The sequence below is a fragment of the Phlebotomus papatasi genome, chromosome 2 (assembly GCF_024763615.1).
Source record: "Phlebotomus papatasi isolate M1 chromosome 2, Ppap_2.1, whole genome shotgun sequence".
NCBI lineage: Eukaryota > Metazoa > Arthropoda > Insecta > Diptera > Psychodidae > Phlebotomus > Phlebotomus papatasi.
In genome coordinates, this window is record NC_077223.1 from 44,703,877 (window position 1) to 44,730,669 (window position 26,793).

The window sequence follows — 26,793 nt, forward strand, 5'->3', positions numbered from 1 at the left end:
GAATATGGTCCAGCTTTGGAATGCCTTCCAAATATTAGATTTTGTTTTCTTTTATAATACTACACGAACTCAATAGAGAGAGTAGTTTACCAAAGGGGCCACTTTACAAAACATATGTACTTTCGTGTTTCAGACGATTTTTCTGAAATGACTTAACGCGATCACATACTCGTTCAATTGTCGAAATCTTTAGAAGGCAAAAGATTAGATTTAGAGACTTGAGATTTACGGGGGACCCACCTCATATAAGTTGATCTAAGAACAATTAATTCACCTCTGATTTTTCCCTCACCTTTCTCCTTTCCATCCTAAACCATATTTCTTTTCAGATTGCCAAAAAACGAGTCGTGCGATTTATTGAATTTTTTAATACATATGTTTTAGTAGTTGCCTATGCGAACATTTCTTTCATGATAACCGAATGGTTTCATACACTGAGCAAAAAAAAGAGGGTGCGATTAACATTTTTTCCTCATAAATTTTAACACTTTAGGTGTAAAAATATATCAACATTTTTTAGTGTTAATTTTACACCTTATTAAGGGTAAAATTAACATGAAAAAGGGTACCTTTAACCCCTAATACACCTAAAAAGGGTAATATTTACACCGATTTCGAATCAATACTGCATGGTAAAATTAACATTTCCGGAATGTTATTTTAAGTTTTTCGGATTTCTCTCAGTATATGAGTACTCGTTGAAAAGGTTTTGGTATTTTTGAAAAAACTGATGAATCGGTTTCAATTGGTTCTGAAATTAACCGATAAATAATTGTTATCCGAAAATTATTTGTATTACTCTCCTAAGCTATTTTGATCAGTCTTCAGAGTGATTTATGAATCGGTTCACACCGGTTATGGTGGTTCAAAACCGGTGATTTTGAAATATAGTTTTCAAGTCACAAGTTCGAGAATGTCACAAACCAACCCTTTTTTGAGCATTTTTCTAAAATAGAAGCATTAGAAAGAAAGAATCATCTGAGTATAAATGGGTGGTCATAAATTATTGACAAATCCATGACAGTCTCTAAGAAGGCATCTACCGTAAATATTTATCAAGCTGTGAACGTGAACTCATCCCAAATATCTTCTTGCGCATCCGGATTTTTCTGTGTGTAGTTTGCAACAGAAAGCAGAATACATGTGTGGCGTTACACAAAAGTGTGGTATAGCGAGACACGCGAGTATATACAGGGGTTCCCACCTGCGCTTGTTCATTTAATCACCCTTTCACCTTCGCCCCTCGTAGCCCTAAATCCTATAGCTCACCTCTCTCTTTCGCGCTTTCCGTTTGTCTCTGCTCTCGCAATTCAGCATTTTCATGTTCACAGCTCATGCGCCCGTGCTTCCTGCTCCCGCATCCCTGAGCATCCCCTTGTTGAAAATTCACGTACTGCAGGACCTTTTACGTGTTTATGGCTCGACAAAAGAATAGAAAATCTTGGTTTTTGGCATTTATAAGAGAGCCTCGTTATTGATTTGAAAGAAGAATGGGGGTTAATGTGGTGCGTCCTGAGCAAGATGATCCTCTAAGGATACCCTTTGGATACCGGCAAGTGGTTTCCCGTGTGCTGCTCTTTGCACTATTACCTTCAAAACATTTGCAGATGCACACAAATCGCTTGCAATGAGTACAAACACACGCTATAAAGGGTCACCAGTGTTGCTCGAAGCCTCAGTTAAGCTTTGACTCTCATGGTGGTAAGACGTGTTCTCGAAGTTCGGTCGTACGAGACACATTTCTCTGTTCATATCTCTCTAGAGGACTAATGCCAGAAGGGAATAATCTGTATTCTAAATCAAGTGATCCTGAGTGATTTCCTGTGTGAATAATTCACTAAATCATTCTTAATCTCATCCGTTAGCATCCCATGACATTTTCCTTATCCGGTCTGTGAAAGAGAATATAGGAAGTGAATGGGCAAATAATCAATTTCTTGTGAATTATTAATCCATCGAAGTTGAGTGACAATGATTCAAGTGTCCTTCCTCTGCTTCTTGTCTTTCGTGGGGATCCTTGTGGTCACCGAAGGCACCAACATGGATATAAGTGAGCAAATGTCGCTAATGTCGAAGCAATTGAATGCACTAATGACAAGACGTGGAGAGGATTACCAACTACTAGAAGAAAATCTCAAGAAGTTTGTCAGGCAGAATGCCCAGCAATACACAACAGTTGATGTACGAGAGGAAATTAATCAATTGAGGTAATTAGGCACAATATTCTCCAGAGCTTTCCTATCCTTCTGCCCATGAAACTTATGTGCTTTCGCAAGATACTAAGACTAGACATTGCAGAATGCTCAACGGAAAAGCACGTAAAGAAATGTTCAATTTTCTTAAAATGAAATTTTAAAACTGAGATTGAAATTTTCACTAAAATTTGCAATTCTATTAATTCACAAAATAATTATACAAGTTATTATATATATCATAGATCTCTTAAAGCTTATGAATGATTAACCATTTAACATAGCCATGCCGTTAATAATTCAAATCAAAATTAGAAGAATTATTAAGAATTCAGAGACTAAGCTTAAGTGGTTTTAATCTTCCATCGACGGACTATAAAGATTGAGTAATTCTAAAAACGAAAAAGACGAAAATACTTTATTTAATATAACTAGAATACCTAGAACTTTGAAACCTTCATGAGTTTTTACAAAACAAACTATTTTATTTGCAATATTTTTTTTTCACGTAATACATTTTTATATTTTCCTTAATATTGAAAAACCAACCTTGTTATGATTTCCATATAATAACAAATCCATTTATTTCTACTATTTTTTTTTTAATGAGTAACGAAAATAAAACATTTCTTTTTCTGAATTATATTTCTTTGAAATTTCCGTTATATAAAAATTTAAAAACATTCTACAACTAACTTAAAATACTTAAAATAGTTGTATTTTTAGTTATAAAAAATTCAAAATTGAAGATTCTAATAGTATAAAATAAATCAATATAAGTTTAAAGCTCATAGATTTATCATAGTGTGTTGACTTTCATAAAAAAAATTAAATAGAACTTGTAAGGTTTCTTGATATTATCGCTGTTTAACTTTCAAGGTACAGTAGAGTCTCGTTATAGTCCATATTTGATTTCAGATTTGACACTTGGGTCACACTATAGTTAGTCCATGTAATTTTTTAAAATTATCAACGACTTTTAGTATTGAAATTGCTCGACGGCTTCCACTTTCTTTGCGATTGTGGTACTTGTCCTCGCTCTCTTCATTATGGATCACAATTATCACAACTACCACAACTACTTAATAAAGTTTGCCAAAAATATTAAAATAATTATGCTTGTTGCGTACAAAAAACATAACCTAACTTAAAATCAGTGTTTTGAAATCAACGGTCGATAAATTGTGGACTATAGAGCGATGGCCTATAGCGAGACTCTACAGTAATGTCACTGTGACTAATCATACTTTGAATTTCTCATACTTTTGAAGTTTTAATTACACTAGCGATGATAACAAAGACAAGATTAATATACGATAGCGTTAAAGTGAAATCAAAATGGTATATTCCAATACTCCAATTTAGACTGATGTCACCACTCTGGCAAATTTTGACCAATAAAATCACAAAATCATCCAAACATACCGAAACCACTAACACGGATAAATCACGTAAATATCAGTTAATTACATAACTGCTTTCCCCGCAATCACACAAACCGAGTTCATCCAATAAAGGACTAACTCTTGTTCCTTCAGCCGTGTCTCCATTTATCATTGGTGCTTGGCCCACGGCAAAAAGGCGCCAGTATCAAATACTGGTAGCTGTAATATAATTTTGAGGTGTAATTTACATTTAAAGAATCCCCTCCGAAACAGGAGGAAAAAAAGAAGAACGAGAACTTTCCATTGGATAATTGAGACTGAGTGATTAAAATATATTAATTTCTGTGGCACAATAAATAATTTAATTTTCAATGAGAGGAAAATGGCACGCACGTACGAGTTGACTAACTATGTACTTGACGATATTAGCGTGCAAATCGGATATATAATATAATGTAATACGGTATAAAAAAATGGGTAAAAATATTCTTTTTCTCTGCCCTGGCAAAGAAACATTTCTTGGATGGTGATATTTAATATTTTCTACCAATGTTTATAATACACCCATTCATTGGGATGTTTCATTTTTTCTGCGCACGTTGTTGATATCGTAAAAGGATATTTATGATGCCTTTTTCGAGCTAAGAAAAATCTTCATACCTCCTTAGAACTTCCTCATGCAAGAAAAAAAAACCATTTCACCTCAAAATTATCCACTTTTACGAGGTATTTTTCTGATGAGATGTATCAAAATGAAAAGTCTGGAAGATTGTAGAGGGGAAGGGTCGTGTATTTTCTTTCTTCAAGATATTTCACCCGAGGAAAAGTTATTGGAAACTTAGTGAGGGGGGAAGAAAAGTTCTATAAACTCAATTGTTCCTCAATTAGACATTCTCACACGGAAAACTCTTCACCATAACCCCCCAGGATAATTCCACAATTGCCATATTCTGCAGCTTCTTTCTCAATTAGCTTAAAGTTTTAACCACAGAAAAGGATATACCACTGCTGAGGAAAATTTATTAAATTATTTCTTGCCAAGAAAAATCTATATAAGATTCAAGATATAAAACTTTGAAATATCCCTTATACTTCTCAGAATTTTATATTCAACAGTGTACATCAGTTTAGCGATATACATAAATAATTTTGTATAGGAAAATTGAGCAAATGATGGGAAAATAGAAGAAAATTATGCATATTAACTACTCTTGAAACCACCCACACTCTACACTACATCAAAATACCTCGTGTAATTTGCATACCCTCGATGAGCTTTCGTACATAAATACACTGAACTTATTAGGAAATTTTTAATTTAAGTTCAACCCAAACTTCTTGTTACTTTACAATTTCCCATCATAAAATTTCCCCAGGTGGATATAGATATGTTCAATTGATAATGTGTTTTTTCCGCACTTTTACCTGTTCTTTGTGCATTATTCATTTTCACGCTGAATTAATAAAATATCATATCACAAATTGATACAGATTTTTGACCATTGTAAACAATATTGACGCAATTTTATTGGTTTAATTTTCATTTTTCTACATAATGAATAAATATAAGCCTAATTTTTAATCATGCCTAGAGCTATGAAAAGCATATTGTTAGAGATTCTTCACAATTTCAACTATTGAAATCCTCAAAAAAATATAAATTCTTCGATCAGGCTCAAACTTGATTAATTTCTCGCCAAAGATTTTGGGGTCCTTAAAAATAAAACTAAGATTAAGGTTTGAGATATATGATCGGCAAAATCATATATTTATATGAATATTAACAGAAATATTATTAATTTATATTATTTTTTATTATAATATTCTTATTTTTACAATCTTACAAGTAGAGCGTATAGAGCTGCTTTAGTCATATAAAAGACATACTTGAAACAAAATCTTAAATTTCATAAGAAATATGTTCAAATTTCATATCTCAAATGGTACAAAGCGGGGTGTCAATAGGTCCTGAAACGAGTTCTTGTGTCAACAGATGTTCCTTTTACCCTATGCCCGATTACAAAATTGCTTTGTTCTAATGAAATGTGATTTACATACTTTACATAGTAAGTTTCATAAAATTCAAGCAATTCTCTGCACTATCTCTGGCTCTTCAAATCCGCTTTTGTTGCAGTTGATAATTTTCATATTACAAGTTTAAAATTTTTAGTTCTTAAGAAACCGATTTCTCCAAATCTCTTGACAAAATTATTAAAATCATCTACCTATATAAGTTGTACAAATAACGTTCTTAGACTGTAGCTATAAAACATTTTATTCATGATTTATTATATTTTGAGGTTTATCACCTTCAATCTTGATTGGCCCTCCAACGCTTCATAATGGTTTTTACATTGTAACAAGCAGCGATGGAAGTCGGCTTCTTACATGTTCGAGACCACTTCTTTTACTCATTCACAATTTTATAAGAAACTTTAAGTTATCTCGTTGCTCCAAATTAAGACTGCATTTTTGCAATATAGCTCTACTTCCGATCTTCAAAAAGTAATTATTACGGTCAAACTAACCCACGTACAATCATGCCTTTCTAACTGAAGGTTGCAGGAACCATCAACAGATACGAAAATACGAAGTACGAAGATCAACAGATACGAACCATCAACGAACCATCAACAGATACGAAGTATCAGGCCCGGGAATTAATTGGCACCCCTCTTTTTAAATTTATATGTTTCACTTTAATCGTAATGTTTTGTAATCGCGTTCAGTAACTTAAGCTCCATTTAAAGTTTTCAGGCGCTTCTAGTATATCCACTTTAAGAATCTCACCTTCAATAAGCTAATTTACGCTTATCACTGACTTTAATCATGGTGTTTTTATTGATTCGATAATGATACTATTCGAAAAAAAATCATGCAAAAAAAATAGAACCCAATCAATATATGGTAAGTTTATCAAATTGCGGCATAGTTGGAAATAAGCACAAAAGTCCTCAGTTTAAAATATTATAATATTTTTATTATACGTATTGAAATTTCTCGTTACTTCTTTTTCAGAAGTGTTGCTTGGAACTTTAAAAAGTAGTTTATTATCTTTATTTCCTTTAAATCAATTCCTAAAATATTCCAAAATAATAAAAATATAGACATCACTTTGGAGTGTATTCCGGCCACTTTAAGTGGAATTTTGGCCACCTTATTTGTGGCCGTGCGAAACAACGGATCGAAAATTGCAAACCGTCATACGAAACGAGTTTAATATTAAGTTTAAAATATTTATAGAATCCACAGTGCCCTGAGATCTTCCGTGTAATTAATCCTCAAAACCTGAAGATTTAACCTAGGCATCCGAAATTTACGCGCAGATTCCCGTAGAGACTTGCTCTTCCGGAGCTCTATCAAAACCTTTTTCACGCCGTCTTTTTAATAGAGATGATGCTTTTTCTTTCTTTGAGCATTTTGCAACTTATAAATTGAAAGAATGCGTAAAACAGTATTTTTAAAAATAAAGCTATATCATTACTTTATCGATCCATTACCGAATGCGACCGATCCAGTCGAGTTCAGAATTTAAAGACTAAATTGTACCAAATCCATTGAAAATTTGGCCATCCAGGGTGGTTGAACTTTAATCTTGAGTAATTCAAGATAGCGATTTTCTGGCGATAGATGTTGACGTCGACATATTCAGCTGGACTATCTCCAAAACATATCCAAAAATGAACGAAATCGTCTAAGCCAATTTTGAGATACCGTCGTTGCGGGTGACTTTGCACTCGGGGGGTGACTTTGCACTCTGCTGTTCGTGAGACTTTGAACAATTCTAGCACTTATTGATAGTCTTCGCCGATCCGGTCTACCATGTCAAAGTATATAGGTATATGTTAAGTACCAAGTAAGGTACAATGATCCTCAAAAGGATTCTTGTGGTTTCAGTAATAGTCAATGAAATGCTAATATAGGTATTTTGTCAAAAAACGGCTCCGTGAAAAAGTTATCTGAAGGTGCAATTTTAAAATCGATTTAAGAGTAGTAAATTGCCCAAATCTATTCTAAATTTATCTGGCTAGAATAATCCACTTCGATTTTGTTGATTATTTTTATTAAAATATTTTTTTTCCCTATTACCTTTCTAAGAACGCATGATTTATGTTATAAAATTGCATGTAATGGTCTTTCTAAAGCTTTATTATAAAAGTATTTGGCTAAAAATTATCCAATTTTTTGATAATTTAAGATAAAGTGACCGAGATCTACAAGATGGTGTGGTCGCCATCTTGGTTTGACGTTTCTGTCCGCCATTTTGAATAACTGTCAAAACCTAAAACTGATCCGATTGAGCTGAAATTTTAGTATGTTCTAGCTGATGTCAAAACCTTTTCAGAACATATATAACATCCGACCTAGCTCAAGCGATTGCCTGGATACAAGAGCTCCAAGTTCAAAATTTTGACATTTTCATGAATAAAGAACTACGGAGAGCTTCTTTTATCGAAATCATCACAAAAAAGACAGTACTATCGTTAGGCGATAAGATCTAAATAACAAACAAAAAGAAAAGTAATGTTTTTCTTTATAACAGCATATTATTTGAAGATCTGAAAAACTGTTTTTGCAAAAATGAAAAAATAAAAAAAATTAATAAATGCATTTTTCATTTATTTTTTTTAATTATGTAAGAGTAAATAAATATATAAAATAAATGCCTCAACCACTTTTAATGGTTACTGAGGCATTTCATTTAGATTTTAAAATTAAGGATTAGTAAATAAAGATCGCAAAAATATGATGATTACAAAATTTTAAAATTTGAGCCTCTGTATCTAGGTAAATACTTGACGTAGACTGGGACATAGATACGTTCTGAAAAGGTCTTGATATCAGCTACAACATACTAAAATTTTAACCCAATCGAACCTGTTTTAGATTTTGACAGTTATTCAAAATGGCGGACAGAAACGTCAAATCAAGATGGCGATCATGTCATCTTGTAGATCTCGTGCATATTACCCTTAGATGTAAAGATCTTCATTGTCGTTTATTATCAGAAATTGTTGATTTTTTAGTATTTATTAAAAAGTGCAAAGTCACCCGCACCTTATCCCCAGTGCAAGCCTTTTTTCTTGATTTTTTTAAACATAGTAAAATTTTATAAAATTAATGTTAGTGGCACAAAATCCATTCATTAACAACTGAATACAAATAATTTTACTCAAAAACCCCCCTCCCTTCACTTTAACTATCCACTTTTAGAGAGCAAAGTTGAAAAATAGCGAAAAAACGTGCAAAGTCACCCGCAACGACGGTAAGTAAAAAAACATGTTTTGGGAGGGGTGAAGGGGTGAGGGCGGGGTTAATTTATATAAGTTATTTCGCTAGAGAATATTAACTTTTGGGGGAATCATTGAAGACCGGAAGTCAATATCTGTCACGGTTTGGCAGCTGGGATATTGAGAAGTTAAAAAAAAATTGGATTGCGGAACTTGCTCTCTCGTGGAGTTCAATCAGTTAAAAAAACTAAAATAAATAAAATATTTAGGGCAGCAAAAGATGTTATCGATATAGTAAACATTACCTCAATGAGAGATGCACACAAAAAGTCAATTTTTACTCGAAATAGATAATCCAGTTCACCCTGAATTTAAAAAATGATTCACTATGTTCACTTTTATCATAAACAAAAACAATCGTTAATGAAAACTACTTAATTTTAATGAACAAACTTGAAGGAAAATCATCTATTATATTACATTTTTTATAAGACTCTATTCCTTCTATCCACACTGAAGTTTGTATAACACAATTTTAATTAAAATTGTACCCAATATTTACCGATGTCCCTGTTAATAGGGGAGACTGGGGCAAAATTTATCAATTCTAAAATTTTAAAATTCGATATCTTCCAAGAAAAAAGAGAACGAGGCTTCAAATTTTTATTATAGATGGCCTTCATGAACCTCAATAAACGTCAAAGGTTTTAAGGAATTCGAGAAATGAATATATAAAATAAAAAAAATATTGAAATTATGAGCCCTGTTTCTAAAATATTTCCCCTTCAGGAGATATCAATTTTCATTAACTTACTTTCCGAAATTGATGCATTGATTAGTGTGTGTTTGATGAATAACTTGGATCTGCTGAACATGAATCTGTTTTTCGTTTGTGAATTTTCCACACTGATTTTTCTTCAGAAGTAGTTTTATTAAAAATGAACACTCGGGGTAAAATTTGTCAGAAGGTATGGGGCAATAATTGGCAAAAAACGAATAATTCCGACGTTTCACATGGCGAAAAGACACATCCCTCTCGTTCAGAAATAACCTTTCCGATTTGAGAGCTCTCTCCGGTAGAGGTTTTTCCTTTACCGATTCGAAGGTATATCAGAGAGAACTTACCTAAAAACCCGTTGGAAGTTCGAACGTTTAAACCGACGAGTTACACAAAAGTGAGCAAATTCATCAAAAGGGCTTTTCTTTGAATGAAAATGCAATTAAAACGTTCTGCCATCCTAAATTTCCACAAAACTACACAAAAAATCACTTTTTGCAGCAAACGTTTGCACACTGTTGTTGACATTGTTGACGATTGAAGGGATTGAAGTGTCAAGAATATCGAAATTCGATATGGCAGAACAATCAGCGCTAAAGCGGCGAGTACGTGAACTTGCACTTTAGGCTTCCGGTAGATTTTCGAATAGGTTTGTCTTGGCTTTGGAGTGGCTTTGTTTCTTCGAAAGGTTATTACTGATAGGAGCCATCCAGTCACTGGTCCTGATTAAACTGCAGATGATTTCTGAAGCAGCACAATTCAAACAGGAAGAGATTAAATGATTTTTGGAAGAATTCCCAACATCACAAATGTGTTTTTAATGCTTAAATTTTTCTGAAGATCGATAAATACGAAACACTCTCCGCCACCTTTCTTCTCTGTTTTGCTATGTGGCCCTTATGCCATAGACACACTTACGACTTAAGCCGAGAGACGACTTAGTGGAAAATGTTGGAAATGTGATTTAACCATTATTTCAAATATAATTATGCTAAGCCGTCTCTCGGCTAATCCTCAGGTCTGTCAAGGCCCTTACTCGGCAAACTTCGTTCAGTTCAACTCGCCCAATTAGCTCTTCTGTCATTTCTAAGCCGGCGAAGAGAATTTTCTTGCCAAAAACAGCTTTTGGAAAATAATGTGAAAAACACATTTCTGGTTTAGATATTAAAAAGTGGTCTGTATAAAGTTATAAAGGAATGAATTTCCTATCAAAACTGAATGAAAGAAATTGAATATTTCTTTCATTCACGAGAACCCGTAACAAAACGAAAATGAGAAAAAATACCCCACGTCTGACAAAATTTGCCCCAGCTGTTTTCAGAATTTTCAATTTCCACAAAATCATCTTTTGGAAAATGGCTCGGAAAGCGCATTTCCTTTTGAGTTAGAGGAAAATAACTGATAGCTTGTGAAAAAATAAAATATCCGTTTTAACAAATTTTGCCCCAGTCTCCCCTAATTACTATAGTGCATCAGTAAATTACCTTTATTAAATATTTCTGTTTTAATTGTTCGAAAGTTTTTTATCCGGCTAGAAATCAAACGGTAAGATTTATCCAAATTCGGTCTCAGAACCTCTCATAAATGAATATTATTTTTCTTTCCTCTCTCACCCTTCTCGTCCCTTAGAAAATCATATTTTTTGTTTATTTCAAAAACGGTTCTAAAGATTTCGTTCTTTTTCGGATATGATTCACAAATTGACTAGTAATACGTCCACATGCCAGTACTTTTAATTCATGATTTTTTTTGTCAATTCTCAATTTTTTAAATAGCTTTGTGAAAACTTGTGAACCAATTTTAATCAACCAGTCAACCATTCTGTAGAGATGGAACGCTTTGTATCTCTTTTCACACTTTTTCCCACAAGTCTCAACATACTGTACATTAAAATATTAAAATGTAATGAAATTGTAACAGATTCCAAAATTTATACTATTTCAATTTATTTATACAAAATATGTTGCATCCTCACAATATAAACCTGAACGCAAAAATGGTAGGAAAAAAGATAAATACAAGGGTATTGCATTTTACAAAATTAGTAAATAATCTAAATCGAAACATAATTTGAATTTGGCATGTACAAAAATTCACGGTTAACTTGTCAATAGTTACCAAAATCGTTTCGACTTTATGAAATATTTTTCATAATGACTCAATTTTAATGTATTTCTGTCAATCGCTGTCAACGGATTTTCAATCACAATTTTTAATCAACACACCAGGAAAATTTTGATTAACTCTTAACTATAAATGCGCTGTGCATGTTTGATATTATAAAAAAAAGAATCCTTTACTGAAATGATTTTTTTTTATATTTCAAATTCATTTCAGAGTTTCGGACGTAATTTTTTAAGCGTAGGATAGTATGTGATTAGTACGTTTTATGCTGTAACATATCAATGACTTTAATACGCGTCTCAAAGATACTAGAATACATTTACAGATGTTCTATTCAAATTTGAAGAGGAAATAGTAAATGTTAATCAGTGAGAGAAATAAACGCTTTTATCAAATTCCCATCATGCTTAATCAATTCATCAACTATTTGTATCACCATTTCCAAAGGAAAGAGCTGAAGATATTGAGAGAGGGCTCTTCTGGGTCAAATGAACACCTCACGGCACAATGGCTTACAAGAACCATCGCAGAACTCAGGTCGGAATTGGCTGAACTCCAGCAAACATCATCAGCATCATCAAAGGAGTTTCAACAACGCAGTCAAATGATTGAAGATATCAGTGGACTGAGGGAAGATGTTAAGACACTCAGGCTTGAAGTTGAGGCGCTTCGTTCAAGACAGGAAAAGGCGGACAAACTAATTCATGAGTTGAGGAATGAGGCTATTCAGAACAGCCAGGACTTACGACGGAGCCTCAAGTACAAGAACCAGGTGAGATAAACAACCTTTCCTTTCACTCAGCATAATTGTCGTCAAAAAGGGAAATTGGTCGAAAAATTGAGGGGTGACGATGTGGTTTTGAAGCATTAACGAGGGATTAAGAATTTTGATGTCTATTCATGAGGTCGTCATTTGGGGGATGAACATCGTTCGCAGCAGGTGTTAACCTCATGATTAAATACTTCCCACTGAAACCTAAATCAGGCCTAGGGATTCAAATTAATATGCCATAAAATGTAAAGCAACATGTATGTAGATATATAATGCTCTGGGTCAGGAATATAAAGTTTTAAAGCAAATGGGTAATTTAAAAAGTTATACTTACCAAATGTTTGTCAACATTTGCTTTTCACACTCTTCTTTGTGTTTCTTTTGACATGCATACAATAATTTTTTTTTGTAACTTTGATTTTGGTACTTCGTACACAGAGAAAAATTACCCTCTAAATTCAAGAAAAAAATACTCTAACTAAGGGTTCGATTTTGCTCCAAGCAATTTTTTTCTTAAATTTCGCTTAAATTAAGAAAAAATTTCTATAAGAGCATTTTCTTAAATTTTAGAGTACGATGGTTTTGAAATTCAGTAGCTTTGAATTTAGACTTTTTTACTCTTAAATTTAGAGAAAAATAGTTTTGAGTTTGTAGCAAAAATGGTTTTGATTTTAGAGTATCATGGTTTTGATTTTAGAGTATTGTGGTTTTGATTTTAGAGCATTGTGGTTTTGATTTTAGAGCATTGTGGTTTTGATTTTAGAAACTTATGGGTTTGATTTTAGAGTATCATGGTTTTGATTTTAGAAAATTATGGTTTTGATTTTAGAGTATCATGGTTTTGATTTTAGAGCATTGTGGTTTTGATTTTAGAAACTTATGGGATTGATTTTAGAGTATTATGGTTTTGATTTTAGAGCATTGTGGTTTTGATTTTAGAAACTTATGGGTTTGATTTTAGAGTATCATGGTTTTGATTTTAGAAAATTATGGTTTTGATTTTAGAGTATCATGATTTTGATTTTAGAGTATTGTGGTTTTGATTTTAGAAACTTATGGGATTGATTTTAGAGTATTATGGTTTTGATTTTAGAAACTTATGGGTTTGATTTTAGAAACTTATGGTTTTGATTTTAGAGTATTGTGGTTTTGATTTTAGAAACTTATGGTTTTGATTTTAGAAACTTATGGGTTTGATTTTAGAAACTTATGGTTTTGATTTTAGAAACTTATGGTTTTGATTTTAGAGTATTGTGGTTTTGATTTTAGAGTATTGTGGTTTTGATTTTAGAGTACCATGGTTTTGATTTTAGAGTACCATGGTTTTGATTTTAGAGTACCATGGTTTTGATTTAAGAGTACCATGGTTTTGATTTTAGAGTACCATGGTTTTGATTTTAGGGTACCATGGTTTTGATTTTAGAGTACCATGGTTTTGATTTTAGAGTATCATGGTTTTGATTTTAGAGTACCATGGTTTTGATTTTGGAGTGTTTGCTGTGTTGATTGTCGAGTATTGCTGGTTCTGAAATTAGAGTATTCTGAGGTTTTGAATCAAGGCAATTTGAGGGTTTTTTTGTGAATGTTATATATTTCATTCTTTACCTTTTTCCACGTGATGCATATGATGCGCGCGTATTCACTTCCATGAAACTCTCATATGCATCTTTCATTTCAATTTTCTATATGAACTTTGCCAATCGGAATTTACCTCCACTGAAGTATGTTGCTTAATCTGAAATATTTAAGAGTATAATGGTTTTGATTTTAGAGTATCAAGGCTTAGAACCTCTCATAGTCTGTCTTATTTCGATATTTTTATATAAACTTTTCCAATCGGAATTCATCTCCACTGAAGTATGTTGCTTAATCTGAAATATTTAAGACTAATATGGTTTTGATTTTAGAATATTATTGTCTTGCTTTTAGAGTACATTGGTTTTGATGTTGGTCTATTGTGGTTTTGAATTCTTTTAGAGTATTGGGGATTTGATTTTAGACTATTGTGGTGATGATTCTACAGCATTGTGGTTTTGATTTTAGAGTATCGTGGTTTTGATTTTAGAGTATTATAGTTTTGATTTTAGAGCATTGTGGTTTTGATTTTAGAGTATTGTGGTTTTGATTTTAGACACTTATGGTTTTGATTTTAGAGTATTATGGTTTTGATTTTAGAAACTCATGGTTTTGATTTTAGAGTATCATGGTTTTGATTTTAGAGTATCATGGTTTTGATTTTAGAGTATCGTGGTTTTGATTTTAGAGTATCATGGTTTTGATTTTAGAGTTTTGTGGTTTTGATTTTAGAGTATTGTGGTTTTGATTTTAGAAACTTATGGTTTTGATTTTAGAGTATTATGGTTTTGAATTTAGAGTATTGTGGTTTTGATTTTAGAAACTTATGGTTTTGATTTTAGAGTATCATGGTTTTGATTTTAGAAACTCATGGTTTTGATTTTAGAGTATTATGGTTTTGATTTTAGAGTATCATGGTTTTGATTTTAGAGTATCATGGTTTTGATTTTAGAGTATTGTGGTTTTGATTTTAGAGTATTGTGGTTTTGATTTTAGAAACTTATGGTTTTGATTTTAGAGTATCATGGTTTTGATTTTAGAAACTCATGGTTTTGATTTTAGAGTATTATGGTTTTGATTTTAGAGTACTGTGGTTTTGATTTTAGAGTATCGTGGTTTTGATTTTAGAGTATCATGGTTTTGATTTTAGAGTATTGTGGTTTTGATTTTAGAAACTTATGGTTTTGATTTTAGAGTATCATGGTTTTGATTTTAGAAACTCATGGTTTTGATTTTAGAGTATTATGGTTTTGATTTTAGAGTATCATGGTTTTGATTTTAGAGTATCATGGTTTTGATTTTAGAGTATCATGGTTTTGATTTTAGAGTATCATGGTTTTGATTTTAGAGTATTATGGTTTTGAATTTAGAGTATTGTGGTTTTGATTTTAGAAACTTATGGTTTTGATTTTAGAGTATCATGGTTTTGATTTTAGAAACTCATGGTTTTGATTTTAGAGTATTATGGTTTTGATTTTAGAGTATCATGGTTTTGATTTTAGAGTATCATGGTTTTGATTTTAGAGTATCATGGTTTTGATTTTAGAGTATTGTGGTTTGATTTTAGAAACTTATGGTTTTGATTTTAGAGTATCATGGTTTTGATTTTAGAAACTAATGGTTTTGATTTTAGAGTATTATGGTTTTGATTTTAGAGTACTGTGGTTTTGATTTTAGAGTATCGTGGTTTTGATTTTAGAGTATCATGGTTTTGATTTTAGAGTATTGTGGTTTTGATTTTAGAAACTTATGGTTTTGATTTTAGAGTATCATGGTTTTGATTTTAGAAACTTATGGTTTTGATTTTAGAGTATCATGGTTTTGATTTTAGAGTATCATGGTTTTGATTTTAGAGTATTGTGGTTTTGATTTTAGAGTATTGTGGTTTTGATTTTAGAAACTTATGGTTTTGATTTTAGAGTATCATGGTTTTGAATTTAGAGTATTGTGGTTTTGATTTTAGAAACTTATGGTTTTGATTTTAGAGTATCATGGTTTTGATTTTAGAAACTCATGGTTTTGATTTTAGAGTATTATGGTTTTGATTTTAGAGTACTGTGGTTTTGATTTTAGAGTATCGTGGTTTTGATTTTAGAGTATCATGGTTTTGATTTTAGAGTATTGTGGTTTTGATTTTATAAACTTATGGTTTTGATTTTAGAGTATCATGGTTTTGATTTTAGAAACTCATGGTTTTGATTTTAGAGTATTATGGTTTTGATTTCAGAGTATCATGGTTTTGATTTTAGAGTATCGTGGTTTTGATTTTAGAGTATCATGGTTTTGATTTTAGAGTATTGTGGTTTTGATTTTAGAGTATTGTGGTTTTGATTTTAGAGTATCATGGTTTTGATTTTAGAGTATTGTGGTTTTGATTTTAGAAACTTCTGGTTTTGATTTTAGAGTATCATGGTTTTGATTTTAGAAACTCATGGTTTTGATTTTAGAGTATTATGGTTTTGATTTTAGAGTATCATGGTTTTGATTTTAGAGTATCGTGGTTTTGATTTTAGAGTATCATGGTTTTGATTTTAGAAACTTATGGTTTTGATTTTAGAGTATTGTGGTTTTGATTTTAGAGTATCATGGTTTTGATTTTAGAGTATTATGGTTTTGATTTTAGAGTATTGTGGTTTTGATTTTAGAAACTTATGGTTTTGATTTTAGAGTATTGTGGTTTTGATTTTAGAGTATCATGGTTTTGATTTTAGAGTATTGTGGTTTTGATTTTAGAAACTTATGGTTTTGATTTTAGAAACTTATGGGTTTGATTTTAGAAACTTATGGTTTTGATTTTAGAAACTTATGGTTTTGATTTTAGAGTATTGTGGTTTTGATTTTAGAGTATTGTGGTTTTGATTTTAGAGTATTGTGGTTTTGATTTTAGAAACTTATGGTTTTGATTTTAGAGTATCATGGTTTTGAATTTAGAGTATTGTGGTTTTGATTTTAGAAACTTATGGTTTTGATTTTAGAGTATCATGGTTTTGATTTTAGAAACTCATGGTTTTGATTTTAGAGTATTATGGTTTTGATTTTAGAGTACTGTGGTTTTGATTTTAGAGTATCGTGGTTTTGATTTTAGAGTATCATGGTTTTGATTTTAGAGTATTGTGGTTTTGATTTTATAAACTTATGGTTTTGATTTTAGAGTATCATGGTTTTGATTTTAGAAACTCATGGTTTTGATTTTAGAGTATTATGGTTTTGATTTCAGAGTATCATGGTTTTGATTTTAGAGTATTGTGGTTTTGATTTTAGAGTATTGTGGTTTTGATTTTAGAGTATTGTGGTTTTGATTTTAGAGTATCATGGTTTTGATTTTAGAGTATTGTGGTTTTGATTTTAGAAACTTCTGGTTTTGATTTTAGAGTATTGTGGTTTTGATTTTAGAAACTCATGGTTTTGATTTTAGAGTATTATGGTTTTGATTTTAGAGTATCATGGTTTTGATTTTAGAGTATCGTTGTTTTGATTTTAGAGTATCATGGTTTTGATTTTAGAAACTTATGGTTTTGATTTTAGAGTATTGTGGTTTTGATTTTAGAGTATCATGGTTTTGATTTTAGAGTATTATGGTTTTGATTTTAGAGTATTGTGGTTTTGATTTTAGAAACTTATGGTTTTGATTTTAGAGTATCATGGTTTTGATTTTAGAAACTCATGGTTTTGATTTTAGAGTATTATGGTTTTGATTTTAGAGTATCATGGTTTTGATTTTAGAGTATTGTGGTTTTGATTTTAGAGTATTGTGGTTTTGATTTTAGAGTATCATGGTTTTGATTTTAGAGTATCATGGTTTTGATTTTAGAAACTCATGGTTTTGATTTAAGAAACTCATGGTTTTGATTTTAGAGTATCATGGTTTTGATTTTAGAGTACTGTGGTTTTGATTTTAGAGTATCATGGTTTTGATTTTAGAAACTTATGGTTTTGATTTTAGAGTATCATGGTTTTGATTTTAGAGTATCATGGTTTTGATTTTAGAGTATTGTGGTTTTGATTTTAGAGTATTGTGGTTTTGATTTTAGAAACTTATGGTTTTGATTTTAGAGTATCATGGTTTTGAATTTAGAGTATTGTGGTTTTGATTTTAGAAACTTATGGTTTTGATTTTAGAGTATCATGGTTTTGATTTTAGAAACTCATGGTTTTGATTTTAGAGTATTATGGTTTTGATTTTAGAGTACTGTGGTTTTGATTTTAGAGTATCGTGGTTTTGATTTTAGAGTATCATGGTTTTGATTTTAGAGTATTGTGGTTTTGATTTTATAAACTTATGGTTTTGATTTTAGAGTATCATGGTTTTGATTTTAGAAACTCATGGTTTTGATTTTAGAGTATTATGGTTTTGATTTCAGAGTATCATGGTTTTGATTTTAGAGTATCGTGGTTTTGATTTTAGAGTATCATGGTTTTGATTTTAGAGTATTGTGGTTTTGATTTTAGAGTATTGTGGTTTTGATTTTAGAGTATCATGGTTTTGATTTTAGAGTATTGTGGTTTTGATTTTAGAAACTTCTGGTTTTGATTTTAGAGTATCATGGTTTTGATTTTAGAAACTCATGGTTTTGATTTTAGAGTATTATGGTTTTGATTTTAGAGTATCATGGTTTTGATTTTAGAGTATCGTGGTTTTGATTTTAGAGTATCATGGTTTTGATTTTAGAAACTTATGGTTTTGATTTTAGAGTATTGTGGTTTTGATTTTAGAGTATCATGGTTTTGATTTTAGAGTATTATGGTTTTGATTTTAGAGTATTGTGGTTTTGATTTTAGAAACTTATGGTTTTGATTTTAGAGTATTGTGGTTTTGATTTTAGAGTATCATGGTTTTGATTTTAGAGTATTGTGGTTTTGATTTTAGAAACTTATGGTTTTGATTTTAGAAACTTATGGGTTTGATTTTAGAAACTTATGGTTTTGATTTTAGAAACTTATGGTTTTGATTTTAGAGTATTGTGGTTTTGATTTTAGAGTATTGTGGTTTTGATTTTAGAGTATTGTGGTTTTGATTTTAGAAACTTATGGTTTTGATTTTAGAGTATCATGGTTTTGAATTTAGAGTATTGTGGTTTTGATTTTAGAAACTTATGGTTTTGATTTTAGAGTATCATGGTTTTGATTTTAGAAACTCATGGTTTTGATTTTAGAGTATTATGGTTTTGATTTTAGAGTACTGTGGTTTTGATTTTAGAGTATCGTGGTTTTGATTTTAGAGTATCATGGTTTTGATTTTAGAGTATTGTGGTTTTGATTTTATAAACTTATGGTTTTGATTTTAGAGTATCATGGTTTTGATTTTAGAAACTCATGGTTTTGATTTTAGAGTATTATGGTTTTGATTTCAGAGTATCATGGTTTTGATTTTAGAGTATTGTGGTTTTGATTTTAGAGTATTGTGGTTTTGATTTTAGAGTATTGTGGTTTTGATTTTAGAGTATCATGGTTTTGATTTTAGAGTATTGTGGTTTTGATTTTAGAAACTTCTGGTTTTGATTTTAGAGTATCATGGTTTTGATTTTAGAAACTCATGGTTTTGATTTTAGAGTATTATGGTTTTGATTTTAGAGTATCATGGTTTTGATTTTAGAGTATCGTGGTTTTGATTTTAGAGTATCATGGTTTTGATTTTAGAAACTTATGGTTTTGATTTTAGAGTATTGTGGTTTTGATTTTAGAGTATCATGGTTTTGATTTTAGAGTATTATGGTTTTGATTTTAGAGTATTGTGGTTTTGATTTTAGAAACTTATGGTTTTGATTTTAGAGTATCATGGTTTTGATTTTAGAAACTCATGGTTTTGATTTTAGAGTATTATGGTTTTGATTTTAGAGTATCATGGTTTTGATTTTAGAGTATTGTGGTTTTGATTTTAGAGTATTGTGGTTTTGATTTTAGAGTATCATGGTTTTGATTTTAGAGTATCATGGTTTTGATTTTAGAAACTCATGGTTTTGATTTAAGAAACTCATGGTTTTGATTTTAGAGTATCATGGTTTTGATTTTAGAGTACTGTGGTTTTGATTTTAGAGTATCATGGTTTTGATTTTAGAAACTTATGGTTTTGATTTTAGAGTATCATGGTTTTGATTTTAGAAACTCATGGTTTTGATTTTAGAGTACTGTGGTTTTGATTTAAGAAACTCATGGTTTTGATTTTAGAGTATCATGGTTTTGATTTTAGAGTACTGTGGTTTTGATTTTAGAGTATCATGGTTTTGATTTTAGAAACTTATGGTTTTGATTTTAGAGTATCATGGTTTTGATTTTAGAGTATCATGGTTTTGATTTTAGAGTATTATGGTTTTGATTTTAGAGTATCGTGGTTTTGATTTTAGAAACTTATGGGTTTGATTTTAGAAACTTATGGTTTTGATTTTAGAGTATCAGGGTTTTGATTTTAGAAAAACCATAATACTCTAAAATCAAAACCATAAGTTTCTAAAATCAAAACCATAACTTTCTAAAATCAAAACCATGATTCTCTAAAATCAAAACCATAAGTTCCTAAAATCAAAACCATAATACTCTAAAATCAAAATCATGATACTCTAAAATCAGAACCACAATACTCTAAAATCAAAACCATGATTCTCTAAAATCAAAACCATAAGTTCCTAAAATCAAAACCATAATACTCTAAAATCAAAATCATGATCCTCTAAAATCAAAACCATAATACTCTAAAATCAAAACCACGTTACTCTAAAATCAAAACCATGATACTCTAAAATCAAAACCATAATACTCTAAAATCAAAACCACGATACTCTAAAATCAAAACCATGATACTCTAAAATCAAAACCACGATACTCTAAAATCAAAACCATGATACTCTAAAATCAAAACCATAAGTTTCCAAAATCAAAACTACGATACTCTTAAATCAAAACCATAATACTCTAAAATCAAAACCATGATACTCTAAAATCAAAACCATGATACTCTAAAATCAAAACCACGATACTCTAAAATCAAAACCATGATACTCTAAAATCAAAACCACGATACTCTAAAATCAAAACCATGATACTCTAAAATCAAAACCATGAGTTTCTAAAATCAAAACCATGAGTTTCTAAAATCAAAACCATGAGTTTCTAAAATCAAAACCATGATACTCTAAAATCAAAACCATGAGACTCTAAAATCAAAACCATGAAACTCTAAAATCAAAACCACAATACTCTAAAATCAAAACCATGGGACTCTAAAATCAAAACCCTGATACTCTAAAATCAAAACCATAATACTCTAAAATCAAAACCATGATACTCTAAAATCAAAACACTGATACTCTAAAATCAAAACCCTGATACTCTAAAATCAAAACCATGAGTTTCTAAAATCAAACCCATAAGTTTCTAAAATCAAACCCATAAGTTTCTAAAATCAAAACCATTAGTTTCTAAAATCAAAACCACAATGCTCTAAAATCAAAACCATAATACTCTAAAATCAAAACCCTGATACTCTAAAATCAAAACCATGAGACTCTAAAATCAAAACCATGATACTCTAAAATCAAAACCATAATACTCTAAAATCAAACCCATGAGTTTCTAAAATCAAAACCGTAAGTATCTAAAATCAAACCCATAGGTTTCTAAAGTCAAAACCATAAGTTTCTAAAATCAAAACCACAATGCTCTAAAATCAAAACCGCGGTACTCTAAAATCAAAACCATGAGACTCTAAAATCAAAACCCTGATACTCTAAAATCAAAACCATGAGACTCTAAAATCAAAACCATGAGACTCTAAAATCAAACCCATAAGTTTCTAAAATCAAACCCATAAGTTTCTAAAAACAAAACCATAATTTTCTAAAATCAAAACCACAATGCTCTAAAATCAAAACCACAAAACTCTAAAATCAAAACCATGAGACTCTAAAATCAAAACCCTGATACTCTAAAATCAAAACCATGAGACTCTAAAATCAAACCCATAAGTTTCTAAAATCAAACCCATTAGTTTCTAAAATCAAAACCATAAGTTTCTAAAATCAAACCCATAAGTTTCTAAAAACAAAACCATAATTTTCTAAAATCAAAACCACAATGCTCTAAAATCAAAACCGCAAAACTCTAAAATCAAAACCATGAGACTCTAAAATCAAAACCCTGATACTCTAAAATCAAACCCATAAGTTTCTAGAATCAAACCCATAAGTTTCTAAAATCAAAACCATAAGTTTCTAAAATCAAACCCATAAGTTTCTAAAAACAAAACCATAAGTTTCTAAAATCAAACCCATAAGTTTCTAAAATCAAAACCATAAGTTTCTAAAATCAAACCCATAAGTTTCTAAAATCAAAACCATAAGTTTCTAAAATCAAAACCACGATACTCTAAAATCAAAACCATGAGACTCTAAAATCAAAACCCTGATACTCTAAAATCAAAACCATGAGACTCTAAAATCAAAACCATGATAATCTAAAATCAAAACCATCATACTCTAAAATCAAAACCAAAAGTTTCTAAAATCAAAACCATAAGTTTCTAAAATCAAAACCACAGTGCTCTAAAATCGAAACCACGATACTCTAAAATCAAAACCACGATACTCTAAAATCAAACCCATAAGTTTCTAAAATCAAAACCACAATACTCTAAAATCAAGACCATAATAGTATAATAGAATTCAAAACCACTATACTCTTATTTCGAAACGATGATTTCGCTAAGATCAAAACCAAAATAGTCTTAACTCGAAACCTCTATACTCTAAAATCAAAACCATGACCTTCTAACTTTAAAACTTCTGTATACTCTATCAGTGTTCAAAACTACGATTCTCTAAAATCAAACCCACTATTCTCCTATTATTAAGCACAATTTATTCTATTTTTTAAACTATCATACTCTTTTAGAGAAATTCAAGCGCAAAATATCTCAATTATAGGGGAAAATAGTTTGAAATTCTTGTACTCTTGATTCAAAACCACGTTTCTTAATTTTTTCTAACTCAAAATTTTTCTCTGTGTATGAGATGGACTTTTAAAAACGCATTATCTCTGCACATGAGATTAATCATTAATTTCGAATACATACGAATAAGTTATGTATATGTATTATACTATTACTGTATTAATATTATTATCATGTTTCTCTGTATAAAGGATAAAAATGAATTCAAAATTTACTTTCGTTTTCCAATATTGGATTAATGTTAGCGCTCCTTAACATTTTAAAGTACTATCTATAAATGATCCAGCTTTTGAAACTTATATGAAAAAATAGACAGATACAAATTTTTTCCAAAATCTGGAGGTTCGATCTGGAGGTTAAATTATGCTGGATTTTATTAATGACAAAATAATAACCGGTTTACATTAAGTTGGTTGCATGTTTTGATCATTTTAAATTAGTTCTTTAAATGAGGCAACAAACTTTTGATTTTTCAAAAATAACCAACTTTTGGAAAACAATAATTTTTTATATGAAATAAAATTATTATTTTTAATTATATAAATAAGGTCTACGGATTACAGGCAACTTATTTTCAAAAAGAAAAATTCGAAAAAATAATATTTTCTATCATTTTTTGCAACTGGTTTCCCGATCATACGTGAGGCAACAAACTTTTGACACCTACTGTATATCAGAGAATTATAAAATTTATCACATACAACATATTCAAGACTTTTAAACTAAACGTATAAGAATTTTTCAAATGAACATTAGGTTTAGAAAGTTAGTTGTTTTTTCTGACTGTATCTCTAACTTCTGAGGTTATCGGTTAAATTTCTGTTTTGATTGTCAAAATTGAAAAATATTTTTTACAGAATAATAAAATGAAAATGAGTAGTTTGAAGTCTTGTGAATCAGTTAACCCTTTAAGGACGATTGGAACACCGGTGTCCCATAAAGAAAATAATTTTAACTGACTACCTAAAGTTATTTTTTCCTTATGTTTGTACGTAATTGCAAAGCAGGAACGAATCTAGGTTTTTTTTTGCCAGTCTCCAACTTCTTGCTACTAAATATTTAAGCTCAAAAATTACGAATTTTTAAATTCTCATATTGAAAATGTATTTTAATTATTTTTTATACTTCCAATTTTTTTTTTAAGTGAAACTGTTTTGAAATAATAAACTACAATACTCAAACATTATATTTTTTGTTAAAGTGAAAATTATCTGTCATTGGTATCGTCAAAAAAATTACACTGAATCAGACTTTGTTGGCTTTCCAAAGGTTATAATAAGGTATATCACAAGTTAATTTTCAAGTTAATTATCAGTTTAATTTTTATTGCTGATTTTCGATCAGCGAAAACTGTCTCGTCGTTAAAGAGTTAACAAAGAATAAATGAAGGTGATTGTGCAAAGAGAAAATAAAACTAAAATTTAGTTAATTAAATATAACAAAATCTTTAGTAAAATTTATCAATCACGCAGTTGCATTCTTAAATCCAAAGGGTTGTAAAATATAAAGTAACTCGAAGATATTATACTCAATAACAATTTTTCTAAATTCGTCATTTATTTGATATTGAATATATTTTTACTATACAATATGATTTTTATAAAAAAAAAAACATTTTGTAAGAGAATTATATGCTTTTTTTCAAGCACTTATTATCAAAGCACTGATTTATGCAAATTATAAATTAATAGATAAACAACAGATGATCCATTCGAATCTCAGAAACGTGGTGCATAGCACCCTCGACCTAATTTAGCTGAAACTTTAATGCATAAAGAATAATAGAATATTAGTATTATCTTGTTCTTCGTTATTTGTGTAAAATGTAGAGGAAATTAAATTCACAAGAAACAAAATGTCAAAAAAGGTTTAATCCTTTGCATCCGTTAATTAATCAGTTTAAGACCAGAAAAACCATTGCGTAATCAAATTGTAGATTTTGATAAATAGTTTATTTTCGGATTTATTTCCTGGTTAAAACTTATCCTAATTATTGAGAACTTTAAAGTTTTTCAAGTGGATCTAATCTTTAGGAAAGTTCTCTAAGTTTTCTAACAAAAAACCCAACGTAGAAGATTCTTAAGATAGTTTCTGAAGGAGTATTTTCTTTGTAGAGAACTATGCAACCACATATAAAACTTACTTTTAGATTTAGACTATTTTGATAGCTTACCCTTATCAGGTGAGACATGCTCAAGATGGTCATTACACAAATCACATTTAATACAATAATATTACTTTTGTGTATACTTCAGTGTCCTAAGCCTCTTATGAAATTTTCTTCTGAATGTTTGAAAGGATTTTGAGACTTCGTTTGGTTGCTATAATCAATGTTGCATAAAAGATCAGTGGAAAAACAGAAAAAAATTCTTGTTTAAGATTTTTCGTTTAGCAAATCCAGAAAAATATCTGTCTAATAAAGTGATCAGACTAAAGCTGACTGGCTATACACTAGACAAAATTAATCGCATTATTTGCTTTCAATATCCAATATTGACAAGGATTGCCTCCACGCGAAGTTTTATAACATAAAGTTTCAATTCAATATTAAAGAAAGTTATCCAGTATGTAGGCAATTTAAAATAAATTTATTTTTTTACAGAAAACTTTGTCATTTTTTGTACATTTTGACAGATTATAATATAAAACGAATAATTCGCGAATGATCAACTTTACAGGAAAACGATTTTAAGCTGAAATTTTACATGCTGAGTATAGGATTTTTAAGGTTTGAAACCCCTATGACTTTAAGAATAATTAACTTTTCGGTGTAATATTCACAGAGAAGGTAGAGGGCGTCAAGGACTTACAATAATAATAATAATAATATAATAAAAATTAAGGACTTTGTTTTCTTAATACTGGGGGTTAAAAGACACAACGCAAAAAATATTGCCGCAATATATATTTTTAAATTAATCTTTATTAAAAAGCGATCATAATTGTGCATAAAACACGCACTACTTAAGTTAGATATGGTTAAAGTTATAGAACCGGGACTACTTCAGCATAAAACGGTTAATATTATGTTCAAATTCCGCATAACTTAAGCCTAAAATGATTTCACTTCTATGTAATACACTTGTATGTAAACACGAAAAGGTTAAAATTGAAAATAAAGAGCGCACAGTTTCAGCACTAAACGGTTGAAATTGAATATAAATTCCTGACAGCTTTCGAATGAAACGTTTAGCACTTTAGATCGCTTTTACTCGGAATCTGTGCAGATTTTATTAAAAATCGATATAATATCATAATTTCTGTGTGAATTTTTGTTTAATACGTTAGTCTCATCGTTAGTCTCATTTTAATAATAAACCACGATGGTCTTTAGAATATTATCACAGAAACATTCATAACCACAAAATTAGTGTTAGCAAGTAGACACTGATTCTCCTCATGAACATGATGAACATTGTCGTCTGGAATGTGATGTCTTGGACAAGGTATATAGCAAAATCCAAAAAAAATATCGGTATGAAATAAATCTTAATTTCAATGATTTTTACAATATTGACGATTAGCAGAAACCACAGAACAATTTTAAAACTGCCTGAGCATGTAAATATAGAAGTTCAAAAATTATTAATCGTTTAGATAATTACTAGGTTCAACCGGGTAGGAGAAAATTTGAATTGGGATTTCCAGTAAATTTCATCATGCATTTTAGATGACAAGATTTACAGCAAAAAGCCGTAAAATATTTTAATAATTACAACGAAATCTTTGATTGAGTAAAAATAAAAAAAAATGAATTTGATTTTTAATGATTATCAATAAATTTTACATTTTTTA

The 26,793-nt window shown here is 30.1% G+C and overlaps 1 protein-coding gene across 1 annotated transcript in view; it reads left to right on the plus strand.

Annotated features, from left to right (window-relative positions):
* The first annotated feature begins 1,690 nt into the window (after nt 1-1,690).
* The window catches only part of LOC129801231 (protein scabrous), a 43,937-nt gene continuing 18,834 nt past the window's right edge, over nt 1,691-26,793 (plus strand). Inside the window, exons 1-2 of the mRNA XM_055846114.1 lie at nt 1,691-2,207; nt 12,158-12,482. Of these exons, the coding sequence (XP_055702089.1) occupies nt 1,972-2,207; nt 12,158-12,482 (561 nt within the window). The 5' untranslated portion in view covers nt 1,691-1,971. The remainder of the gene's footprint in view (nt 2,208-12,157; nt 12,483-26,793) is intronic.